This window comes from Nicotiana tomentosiformis, chromosome 6 (genome assembly GCF_000390325.3).
Source record: "Nicotiana tomentosiformis chromosome 6, ASM39032v3, whole genome shotgun sequence".
In the NCBI taxonomy this organism is placed as follows: domain Eukaryota; kingdom Viridiplantae; phylum Streptophyta; class Magnoliopsida; order Solanales; family Solanaceae; genus Nicotiana; species Nicotiana tomentosiformis.
Window position 1 is genome coordinate 35,885,557 of NC_090817.1, and position 12,051 is coordinate 35,897,607.

The 12,051-nt window shown below is 37.3% G+C and overlaps 1 protein-coding gene across 1 annotated transcript; it reads left to right on the forward strand.

Moving 5' to 3' along the window:
- The first annotated feature begins 8,753 nt into the window (after positions 1-8,753).
- Positions 8,754-9,191, forward strand: LOC138893792 (uncharacterized). Its single transcript, XM_070178455.1, has one exon. It carries the CDS (start codon positions 8,754-8,756, stop codon positions 9,189-9,191), a length of 438 nt encoding a protein of 145 aa, XP_070034556.1.
- The last annotated feature ends 2,860 nt before the right edge of the window (positions 9,192-12,051 follow it).

Sequence of the window (12,051 nt, forward strand, 5' to 3'; positions counted from 1 at the left end):
TGGACCATAGGCATAGGACGAGTAGTGCATGCATAGGACACAACTTAGAATTCAATTAGAGCGCCTTTAAGTAAACAACTTCAACATAGTAATCGGGTAGCAGGAGATGATAGTTTGTGCCTGCTGAATAATATGAGCAACCCCTACCTTAGGAGAGTTGCGAAGTATTATTTATTTGTCACGGGGTGATCCTTTAGGCTAAAAAACTTTGGAACCCCCTTTATATGTTTGTTGTTCACACATAGTCATCAATGTAGAATAGTTGTTCATTGTAACCTCTAAAGACTTGTATTGATTATCTATACAGTCTCATTGTTTCTCGATTTTCTTTATACATGTTCATAATGGAACCTTCAAATTCCATGTCTTGCTTCACTTCTATGATCGCTTAGGACAATTATAACTCAATAATCCACATAGTGTAAAGTTTGGCCAGGACCCACCATTGTGGACCTCGAAGAGTGCCTAACACCTTCTCTTTGAGGTAATTTGAGCCCTTACCCGATCTTTGGTGATGTAGACTAGTCAAATAGAGTTTTTTGCAAATAGGTTTCCAAACGCACCTTAAATATTGTTAGGTGGTGACTTTTCTCTTTTAACACCCACTTAAAAGAGTTATCACATTATTAGCCTCCATGCTTGCCTATTGTATATGACCTAGTTAACTAATTGCCTATCTTCGTATTTAAGCCTAATTGACTATTCAAGACTGTTGTTTATCATGAACCATGACTTGGGATCTCTTAGGAAATTAATGCATGCCTAGGACCTACTAAAATATGTCTATTCCAAATCATTTATGCATACTTGCTATTCCCTGAAACCAACTTATGATCATATGAATTCTATATGCCAGTATTATTGCAATGCCAAGGAAGACTTGCTCGTTGCTTTGCTGTTTTGTGCTCACTGATCTTCTGAGACTCCTAGGGTGAATTTCAATCCATTTCTTGTTTACTCCTCTTCACATAATGCTTGCTTACTTTATTTACCTGAAAGTTAGCCTCTTCTCATCTGAATGCTCACTTAATGATAAACTGAGTTTGCCTGACTATTCCATATGTTAAGCTCTGCAAATTAGTTATTCTCATTAGGCTCTTATGTTGAAGCTTCCATGTTAAGTCTATATCTTACTGGTCTTGTCTATGACATTGCTAGATTTCCATGGTCAAACCCCTGCTTAAAGTTCTTTAGGGTGGTTTTGAACCATGCATTATTCTGGAACTTTGTTTAATCTTGTTGCTGTTAAACTCTGTTTCTGGAGTTACGACCACATACCTTGTCTCGTATGTGCTTTGTGTGTCTTTCAAATTTGTATGATCGTGTCTATAAGTCTTGTTTAGAGTTGCTATTGGTCATAGCTTAAGAACTAAGTATTTTAAGCTTCAGAGATGTTTAATTAACTATATGTGTAGTTTGTCATCTATATAGCCAAGTTTGGCATCCATTTGTGTAAGATATTATTCATTTAGGCTTGGTATGTTGGGCCTGCTTTGGCACTGTTTTCTAAAGAACACTGTCCGCACCTGGAGTTTGGGCCTACAGTCCATATGAAGCTCTAAGCTTGTTTGAATGCCCCAATATGTTACTGGGTTATTCTATATTCTTATTTGGGCATGTAATCATTAAATATGGTTTGTAACAACTTGTAAAACTGAACAATGGGGAAATTAGTGAAAAGGGGGTCGGGGTATTCTAATGCTTGCTTAAAAGGGTAGAAAACATGCATATAGGGTCTACGCGTACAATATGCCTTATTTGTTATTTCGTTTAGTGTGTTGCACACTAATAGAAATCATTCCTATAGGAATCACGCACACACTTCATTTAACTTGTCAAAATATATTGGCTCAAGTTACTGCTACACTTGTTTCCATGTCTATTACTAACGCTTTATATAGCATGACTATAGGATACAATAATACATGTCATTGATAATGCTCATCTAGATATCATGGCCATAGGTTTTTAACTAATTCATCAGCTGCTCCCGTCACTTTCATTATACTTCACAAATATTACGTTTCCATATCGGGCCCGAAAAACTTTGATCTTCAAGATTTGGACGATATCTCGTCTATATATACGGAAAAGGCTCTGATTTCTCACACCAGCCGGCTGATTTCAAATGTTGAACCCTAATTAGGGTTTGAAATTCGATTTCTCCTTTTACCGGCTACTTTACTGATTTGCATGTGATATTTTCTTTCCTTGTTTATGTATGTGCGATTTTTTTCCTTGTTTATTCTCCTGATTGAACACTATATATCTCCTCCCCAGTTTTTCCTTTGGGCAGACTTTAATGACTACTGCTCTCTTATTGACTCACTCTTGTATTATCTGAAACCATTCTTGACCGATGAAACGCCAAGGCCATTATGATTCACTCATTAACTTCCTCCGGTGCGAGCATTACTTGGAATCCATTTGAGGCTCTTGTGAACTCTGACGTACTGGGTTTGGAGGTTTTGCTATTCTCTTTCTAGTGCTGCTAATTGAACTGCTACTAGCACCTAATTTTCTCCTTTACTTGCTCATTAATTTACAAACTGGTGAGTACCTTGATTGTTGCAATTCTATTCTCTTTTTGCTTGCGCTCATGCTCTGTATATCCATGTTGTAGTATAGCGTTATCTTTGTTTGCAATCCTATTCGCTTTAAAGTTATTTAGTAGTCCTGTTTTTTCTAGCATCCGAACATGCCTAAATATCCTAAACTTTTAAAGTATGCTCATTATGTGTGTTCAACTTGAAAGACTTCCGACCTTTAAGCTCGCTTAGTCTATTGTGTTTATGTATACTTGAGTTCCTATATTTCTTCTTGTTATGAGTTCATTCATCCCTTGCTTTGGATTCTTGTATTGAAACTCATAGGAAACTAATTCCTGCCCATAATTTGTTCGAATGTGCTTCTTTTTGCCAAGTCCTTTATGTATAACCTACTACGTTCCTGGAAATAATCCATGATCATGTGAATCCCATATGCCAATACTATCTCAATTATTAGACAAACACATTTCTCTGCTATTTGTAAACTCTAATATTGTGTTATCATCACATACTCACTGATTTGTTCATTATCTCCACTCCCGTGTTCTCTAGTATTGCTTAAGACTTCTAGGATGAGTTCCAATATATTTAGCCTATTCTTCAATGTGTAGTCAACTAGAATATGTCCTGATTCCTGCTTGTTATGTTAACTTGTAGTTGATAAATTTTCACCTACCATGAGTTATTGTATTGCTTTTAAGATTTTTGAACCTTTGTGTTATGACTGATATCTGCCTAGACACTCAACAAGTTAAGTTTCTCATGTTCAAACTAAGTAGATGCTTGCCAGTAGTTTTGGACCATGCCCACTAGTCTGTTTGTTGTTCTGTTTGGCTATAAGCTAGTTATGATCATGTCTTCATTAGGCTCTCATGTTAAAGACTTTCATGTAAAAACTGCTACTCACCTTTGTTCCTTATTATGACTCTTCTAGACCTCCATGTTAAGGCTTTTATGTCTAAAGTCTCACTAAAGTTAGTTTTGAACCACACTTACTTTGAAATTATACTTAGAGTGTTCTTTCTATCTTATGATGTTCAATCATGTTTGTGTCCCCCTGCTCTGTGTTAATTACAGCCTTAAGGACTCAATGCTTAGATTTTTTTAAGTTGTTTATTTGGCCTAGTTTGTCACCTGTATTACTACGGCTAGTTTGGTATTTCAAATGGGCAAGCAAGGCAGTTGTTTGGGCCTGATTGCTGGGCCAGTTTGGTGCTGAGGTTTGGAGCATGTAGACAACCATCTGGAGTATGGTCTTGCTCATCCACATGAGGCTACGAACTTAGTTGAACGCCCATGAGCGTCCCTATTTTAGTTTGTATCTATGTTGGGCTTGTAGTTATCCTAGATGGGCCTGTGGTCATTTATTCGAGCTTGTATTATTTTATTTAGGATTGTAATAATCTGTAATGACGAATAATGGAGAATTAGTGTAAGTCAGGGGCTGGGATGCTTTAATCCTTACATGAATGTGTAGAAAACATACCTATAGGGTTCTAAATATCTTATTTGACTGCCATGCCCCATCCTTTGGGAATTATCTGTATAACATGCTTATAGGCTATTAATTTCGCCTATTCACTTAGAAAACCTGATTTAATGCTTTCAACTAATTTAATATCTTGAATTGCATGTTAGAAGAGTATGCCTATAGGACTTAAACTGATCTTGTTGGCTGCTCATTTTACTTGCCTCACTTCTGCATCTAGATATCATGCATATAGGGTGCCCAATTCAAATAATCGAAACTGCTCACGTTGATATCTCTTCTTCAATTACGTGTCTCGCCTAGAAAGCATGACTATAGGATTAAATAAATAAACATGCACTTTCAACAACTTCATTTCCCAGACCTGAATCATTTAGAAATCATGCCTATAGGATTCTACGGTTCACCTAGAAATCTTGGCTATAGGATCATGTAACGAGATTCATGTTTTAAAACAACTTCATCGTCCAAATTTGTCCATCTAGTAATCCTGCCTATAGGACTTTTTATAAATTGTTGAAATGGTTTAGTTGTATCCACTCGTATAGAAATCATACCTATAGGGTTTGAACAACTTAGAATGTTCAAATTCCAGTTCTGCATCTTCATAACTGCTCGTTAACATGAATGATAATTGTCCGTTAAGTTAATTGTGTGCATTTGGGAGGTAAACTTGAGCCTTTTATTCTATTTGCTTATTGTGTGAGGTCATACTTGTTTTGATTATGTGATATTTAGTTTTATTATTTTGATCAGCCTGAGTGAGTCTAGAACCATCCACATAGTAGGTCCAAAACCTCCTGGACCATAGGTATGGGGTGGGTAGGTACGCATAAGACGCGACTTAGAATTGAACTAGAACGTTTTAGGTAAGAAAACTTCAAGATAGTAATCGGGTAGCATGAGATGATAGTTTGTGCTTGATGAATAATATGAGCAACCCTTTGTACACTTGTTTATTCAAACTTAGATTGGGCTAGGATGTATCTTGTAATTCTCAAAGAATTGTACCAATTACTTATTAGTGGACAAGCAATTTCCTTCATTTGTGTGTAATTTCTTTTAATCACTCATTTCACCCTATTCTTTATTTTGAATAAATTGATTAGTTATGTGGACTCCGTACTCACATTTAATTGGCATGCTCACATAGGGTATTTATAATTTGTAATCCACATAGTATGAAATTCGGCTAGGAACCACAGTTGTGGACCTCGAAGAGTGCCTAACCCCTTCTCCTTGAGGTAAGTTGAGCCCTTACCCGATTTTTGGTGACGAAGATTAGTTAAACAGAGTTATGCGCAAATATGTGGCATAACGCACCTTAAAAATCATTAGGTGGCGACTCTTCTCTTTTAACACCCGTTTAAAAGAGTTGTCAAATGTCGAAACCCGCTTTCGCGAGAAAATGAGGCATGACAGTCTACACAATGGTCAAACTCTAGTCAACTCTTACATCTAACCAAGGGACTAAGTATCCCAATTCAATCCAAAACCTCCTCGAAACCCAAACCAACCATCCCCGCAAGTCCCATAACCAAAAGCAAACATAAGTAAAACATAAAATAGGGTAAACAAGGCTAAAATACTCAAAATGACTGAACGGGTCATTACACAATAACCTATAAATTCTATGACAAAGTCTCTCAACATATCCTCTAAAATCTGAATAGTCCACTCGGACTGCCCGTCCGTCTAAGGGTGAAATGTGGTGCTCAACTCAACCTGCATGCCCAACTAATGCTGAACGGATCTTTAGAAGTGTGAAGAAAACTGAGTGCCTCGATCCAAGATAATATACACAGGCACACCATGCAAGTGGACAATCTCCCTTATGTAGATCTTAGACAACTACTCCGAAGTGTAGGAAATTATGACTAGAATGAAATATGCAGACTTGGTCAGTCTGTCCACGATGACCCAAAACTCGTCAAATCTCCTAAATATCTGTGGAAAACGTACCACAAAGTCCATAGTGATGCACTCCCACTTACACTCCGGTATCTCAATCTTTTGAAGCAATCCACCAGGTCTCTGATGCTCATACTTGACCTGCCAATTCAAATACCGAGCAACATATCCAACAATGTCTTTCTTCATCCTCTGTCACTTATAATGTTGCTTCAAATCGGATGAATAAAATACCGCGAACTATGAGCCTCCTCAAGAATTAACTCTCTCAACCCATCCATATTGGGAACACAAATCCGGCCTTGAAACCACAATACACCATCACTACCAATAGATACTTCCTTAGCACCACCTCGCAGCACCATGTCCTTAAGGATAAAAAAAATAGGGATCATCATACAAACGAGCCTTAATGCACTCAAACAAGGATAACTAAGACACAACACAAGCAAATACCCTGCTAGGCTTCGATATATCCAATCTCGCAAACATATTGGCCAAAGCCTGAACATCCATAGCCAAAGGCCTCTCCCTAACTAAAATAAATGCTAAACTCCCCATGCTTTCCGCCTTTCTAAGTACGCTACCACATTGGCCTTCCCCCGATGATAAGGAATGGTGATATCATAATCCTTCAATAGCTCCAACCACCTTTGATGCCTCAAGTTCAAATCCTTTTGTTTGAATAGATCTCGAAAACTCCAATGATCTGTATACATCTCATAAGATACGCCATATAAGTAATGCCTCCAAATCTTCAGTGCAAGTACAATAGTTGTTGATATTCAATTTTCCCTCATAATTCTCCATTTAGCTTTTGTGGGTTGTTATATTTTTATAATGTTCTTTTTTATCTCTTAGTACCATTTATAGGATATTTCCCTGCATTATTACTCCATGACTTATTTAAAATATCCATTTATTATCTTACTACTACTGCATAAGCATTTTTCTCAAATTATTATTATAGGTGGTTTATATAAATAATTTTTATTTATATCATAAACATTTTTAATTGATTCTAGCAATTTATAACCTATAAATAATTTACTTATTATTTTAAATTTATGAGTGACCAATTGGCCAAAATAATTATTTATATTTTTATAATATTTTATGACATTTTTGTATAATTTCTTACAATTGTATTACATTTTATTTCATTTAAGCATTATTTACAATAATAGTCCATTCTTTCACAATAATTATATTTATTATACTATTTAAAAATAGCATCTTTATATTTTTATAATCTTAATCTACTTTTTAATGTATTTAATAATTAGTTGATTTTTTCACAACTTAAATCCGATTTTTCCAAGCGCCCCTTCTCTCTCAAAGTAGGTTAAAATATTCCCCTAAATTGTATCGCCGGAAATGGCCACAGCTCCTCCACCCGGTGGTGGAAAGCCACCGGATCAATCTCTAAAGAAACGTGACACAAACATTCACACACCAACTCTACCTTCTTCCGAAAATTCATTCCCAAACGTTACAAAACTCAAAAATGGTGCTAGAGCTAATGTAGCAAAAATTCTCCTGGGACCCAAAAATCCATCTTCAATGAATTCTAGGGCAAATGGTGTGATCCAAATTGCAGAATCATCTCCCCAAAAATAGTCGAAAGCTATAGATGGAATTTTGGACCATTCCACCGTAAAAGTGGAACATACATCTGGTGAGCTATGGTCGAAAGAAAATGGAAACTCAATCATGCCAACTCAATGCAGGTCTCTTTGTCTTGTTGAGGAGAACATAATCACCACCTTATATGGGCAGGGGTCCGATTCAAATGTGTCAATTTTGCAACCGATGGCTACAGCGAAACTTAGCACTCTAAATGCTCGATGAAATGGCACCAACAGTGTTAACCAAATTTAGGCTATCACAAGCATTGCAGATGTCTCTAGGCACCAAGAGTAACATATGGCCAAAGCTTTAGAGCAAGTCATCCAGGAAACTGAATCCACTGAATTCTCTAAAAATCCCGTGGCACTCCAAATGGTCAAAATTGATGAACCTCCTATTAGAATGATGCAAAAACTCCCTACTATCATGGAAGTGGAGCAAGAAAATGGCATACACTTAGACAATTCAGCTGCAGTAGGTGTTCCTGCTCTCACACAACAATCTGAATCCTCATATTTAAACCAAGGTACACAGACCATACACAATCACCATGGAAGTTCTCCTATAAGTCCACAACAATTGAAAGACAAAGGCATTCAAGCTACCCCCCAATTCAGGCAAACTCCAATAACTAAACAATCAACAACAAAAATACCCCATCAAATATTTCATCCAACTTTGACAAACCTACCCACACCAAGCCCACAAACCAACATCCTACAACTAATCAGACATCGAATAATGTCAACATTGGTAACCAACCTAAGGATCTCAACACCAAACTAAAACAGCCACCTAACACTCCTGCACCACCTCCACCCATAGTTCAACATTCCTATTTTACCAAATTAAGAGCTAGGCATGAATCTGAGTTAGAACCGATCGAATTCACACCACCCAAATTCACCACAAAGAAAGGCCAGCCTGCATTCATCTTTGACAGACATGACAACATGGTAAAACTAGGAGCTAGATGTAGGTTCACAGTGGTTGGGAAATGTTCTAACACAATGCCAAGAATGGAGGTAATTAGAAGAAGCTTTGTTACACAAACTGAACTAAAAGGAGGGGTCAAGATAGCACATTTCAATGCTAGAATAGTCTACATAGACTTGGACAATTAGTATGACCATGTCAAAGTATGGACTAGGCAGTTCATGTACATACATGGATAAATGATGAAACTGGAAGCATGGACTCCCACCTTCAATCCCAATGAAGATTCACCAATTTTCCCTTCATGGGTGGTGGTGCCAGAATTACCTTGGCACTTCTACTATATGGAGCTCTTGACAGTTTTACTATCTCCAGAAGGAAAGGCTCTTCACTTGAACTTGGCTTCTTTTCAAAAAATCAGAGGAAGTGTGGCTAAGATTAAGATACAAATTGACTTGACGAAGCCAAGACCCCATCATGTATGGTTGGGATTTGATGAAGATCAGAATGGTTATGGAAGGTGGCTTGAAGTACAATATGAAAATATCCCTCAGTACTGCCTCTATTGCAAACATCTGGATCACAACTCACATGATTGCCCTATCAGGAGAAAACATGAGGAAAATAAGAAGAAAAAAGACCAGAATGCAGCTGAAGGATACCAGGAAAATCAATAAAAGAATCTCAATAGTGATCAATCATCAGCTCAAAATCAAATTACTCAGAAGGACAACCAAAGCAAGGAAGCCAAAGTTAAACATCAACAGCATCCAGCAAGACCACAGAAACAAGGAGGGCCAACCACCAGTCAGATTAAGGAAACCAAAATTGATGAGAACCTACAAGGAAAGGAACATCAATAATCTATCACAATCAATGAAAAGGAAGGATGGAAAACATAGAGGAAGAGACAATTCAAAGGGTAAAATAATAAAAAGCAGCACCAAACTTCCACATCAAAGTAAGCTACCAGATCACAAAAGGTTAGTGAAACCTCACAGGTTGAAACATAAGTTGATACACAAGCATAATCAAGTAGAGAAACACAGCAGCAAAATAAAGAAACAACCACAATGCAAAAATAATCCTATATTAGTCTTCCTCTAGCTACACATGAGAGGAGTCATCATCCTACATTGGCTTCTACTGATGAAATTGATGGAGTAAAAGGGAACTGTCAGAAAGAACCTAGCTCTGCTGGAAGGGGGGACCCAAAATGGGGTGGGATTCCTCATGTCCTATAAGCACAGGATGGACCATACCATTATTGATACCTTCACTCACCCTCCAGACACTCATATAGTTAAGGAGACTAATATGGATATCAGTAGTCCTGAGGAAGATCAGTCAGCTATCATTAAACAACTTGCTAAAGGCAAGGCAAAAGCTACTTCTCATTTCTCCATTCAGATATCAAAACCAAAACATAATCCAAGCTAGAAGAAAAGAAGATCAATAAAAAAGGAAGAATGAAAAAATTACATTAGAAGAGCAAAATCAAATGCAGGATTCTGATGCCCAAAAAAAGGGATTTCTAGAGAGGAGTCTTTCAACATTGATTGTGTTATAAGATACCCTAAATATGATGAATACAGACCCATCCAATCTGAGGATGAACCTGTGGAATGGTCTGAAGAAGAAAATGATCACAATGATCAGCTTTGTGAACTTCTCATTGAAACTGTAAATGGATCATCTGATAAACAGGAACTCATCATGACACAAAATCTATCACCCAAGATGGGACGCTCACCAAGATTTACCAGAAGTAAAATAGTTGTAGCCACCAATATACCACCAAAATACACAACCCCATCAAAACCTCAATGATTAGTACACTTATATGGAATGCAAGAGGTATTAGGACCTCAAGAGTTATCGAAAGACTCAGAATCCTAAAGCAACTTCACGAACTATCTCTCATTGCTATCCTGGAACCCTTCCTGGATAACACTTACATCAACTACTTTAGACTCCAGCTTTCTATGCACCAAGCAACTTCCAATGTCAATGACAAAATTTGGGTATTCTTGGATAAAGAATTCACAGTTAAGGTTCTAGATTCTGATGAACAACTGATATCCATGGAGATGAAGCATGTATAGGATGGAAATACTTTTAAACCCATATTTATCTATGCCAAATGCAAACCAGTGATGATGAGACCCTTATGGGATGTTCTGAGAGATAAATATTCCATATACAGCATCCCTTGGTGTGTCATAGGGGATTTTAATGTTATAGCATCTTTAGAGGAGAAAATTGGGGGTATTCATTATCAGATGAATAAAAGTTTGGATTTTTTTAGCAGGATTGAAAAAAGTGGTCTGGTGGATCTTAGCTACTATGGTCACACATACACCTGGTCAAATGGTAGGGTACAAAATTCTATTGTCTGGAAGAGACTAGATAGGGTTCTGGTGAATGATCAATGGTTAACTATTTTCCCTGCTTCTACTGTTTCTTATCTAGCTTCATTGGTTCTGATCATAACCATCTCCTGATGGAGATCAAAGTAATGCAAGAAATGGGCAAGAGATACGTCAAATTCCTCAACTGCTGGGTGGACATTGAGAAATGTATGCCACTAGTGGAGGAGGTATGGAACAGAGAAGTTATAGGCAATCCAATATGGGTCTTCCATCAGAAACTCAAAGCACTTAGCAATGCTTTGAGTATATGGTTCAGACATGAATATGGGGACTTTTTTCAGAAATCCAAACAGTTTGAACAACAAGTCAAAGATGCAGAGGAGACATGGACACAAAGTAACTCTGAGAGTGATAGAATTACACTTCAGGAACTCAAAGCTTAATATCTCAAGTACATGAAACTTGAAGAGTCGATCCTTAAGTAGAAAACTCAGTTACAATGGTTCAAAGAAGGGGATGCAAATTACATATACTTTCACAGCTTAATGAGGGGTAGAAGAAAAAAGTTATACATTCACAAGATCAAGGATGAATAAGAAAATTAGGTACAGGGTGATAAGGCTATAGGCCAAGAAGCTTGTGACTACTTTCAAAAACTCTTTTCTGATCCAGGAGGAATTATCAAAGAAGATATACTCTCATGTATCCCAACCATGATCACCCCTGAAGACAGCAATGCCCTTTCCACAAACCTTATAATGAATGAACTAAAAGAAGTAGTCTTCACCATGAATCCTACAAGTGTTGCAGGCCCTGATGGTATGAATGGTAAGTTTTACCAAGCTTGTTGGGAGATCATCAAGTCTAATTTGATAAAGGTTGTATTGGCTTTCTTTGGAGGAAGCACCATGCCCAGATACATGACAAGTGGATGTCTTGTCCTACTACTACCAAAAGTGGAATTTCCTAACGCCCTTACACAATTTAGACCAATCAGCCTCAGTAATTTCATCAACAAGATCATCTACAAGATCATTAGTACAAGATTTGCTCTAATTATTCTCTAGATAATCTCATCCAATCAGACATGCTTTGTTAAAGGGAGAAACATTTTTGAAAGCATCACGCTTGCACATGAAATTGTCCATGGCATCAAAAAGCCTAA

Bases quoted from the DNA above. Each gene is read 5' to 3' on its own strand.
- LOC138893792 (XM_070178455.1), top strand. From the start codon at position 8,754: ATGATGAAACTGGAAGCATGGACTCCCACCTTCAATCCCAATGAAGAT.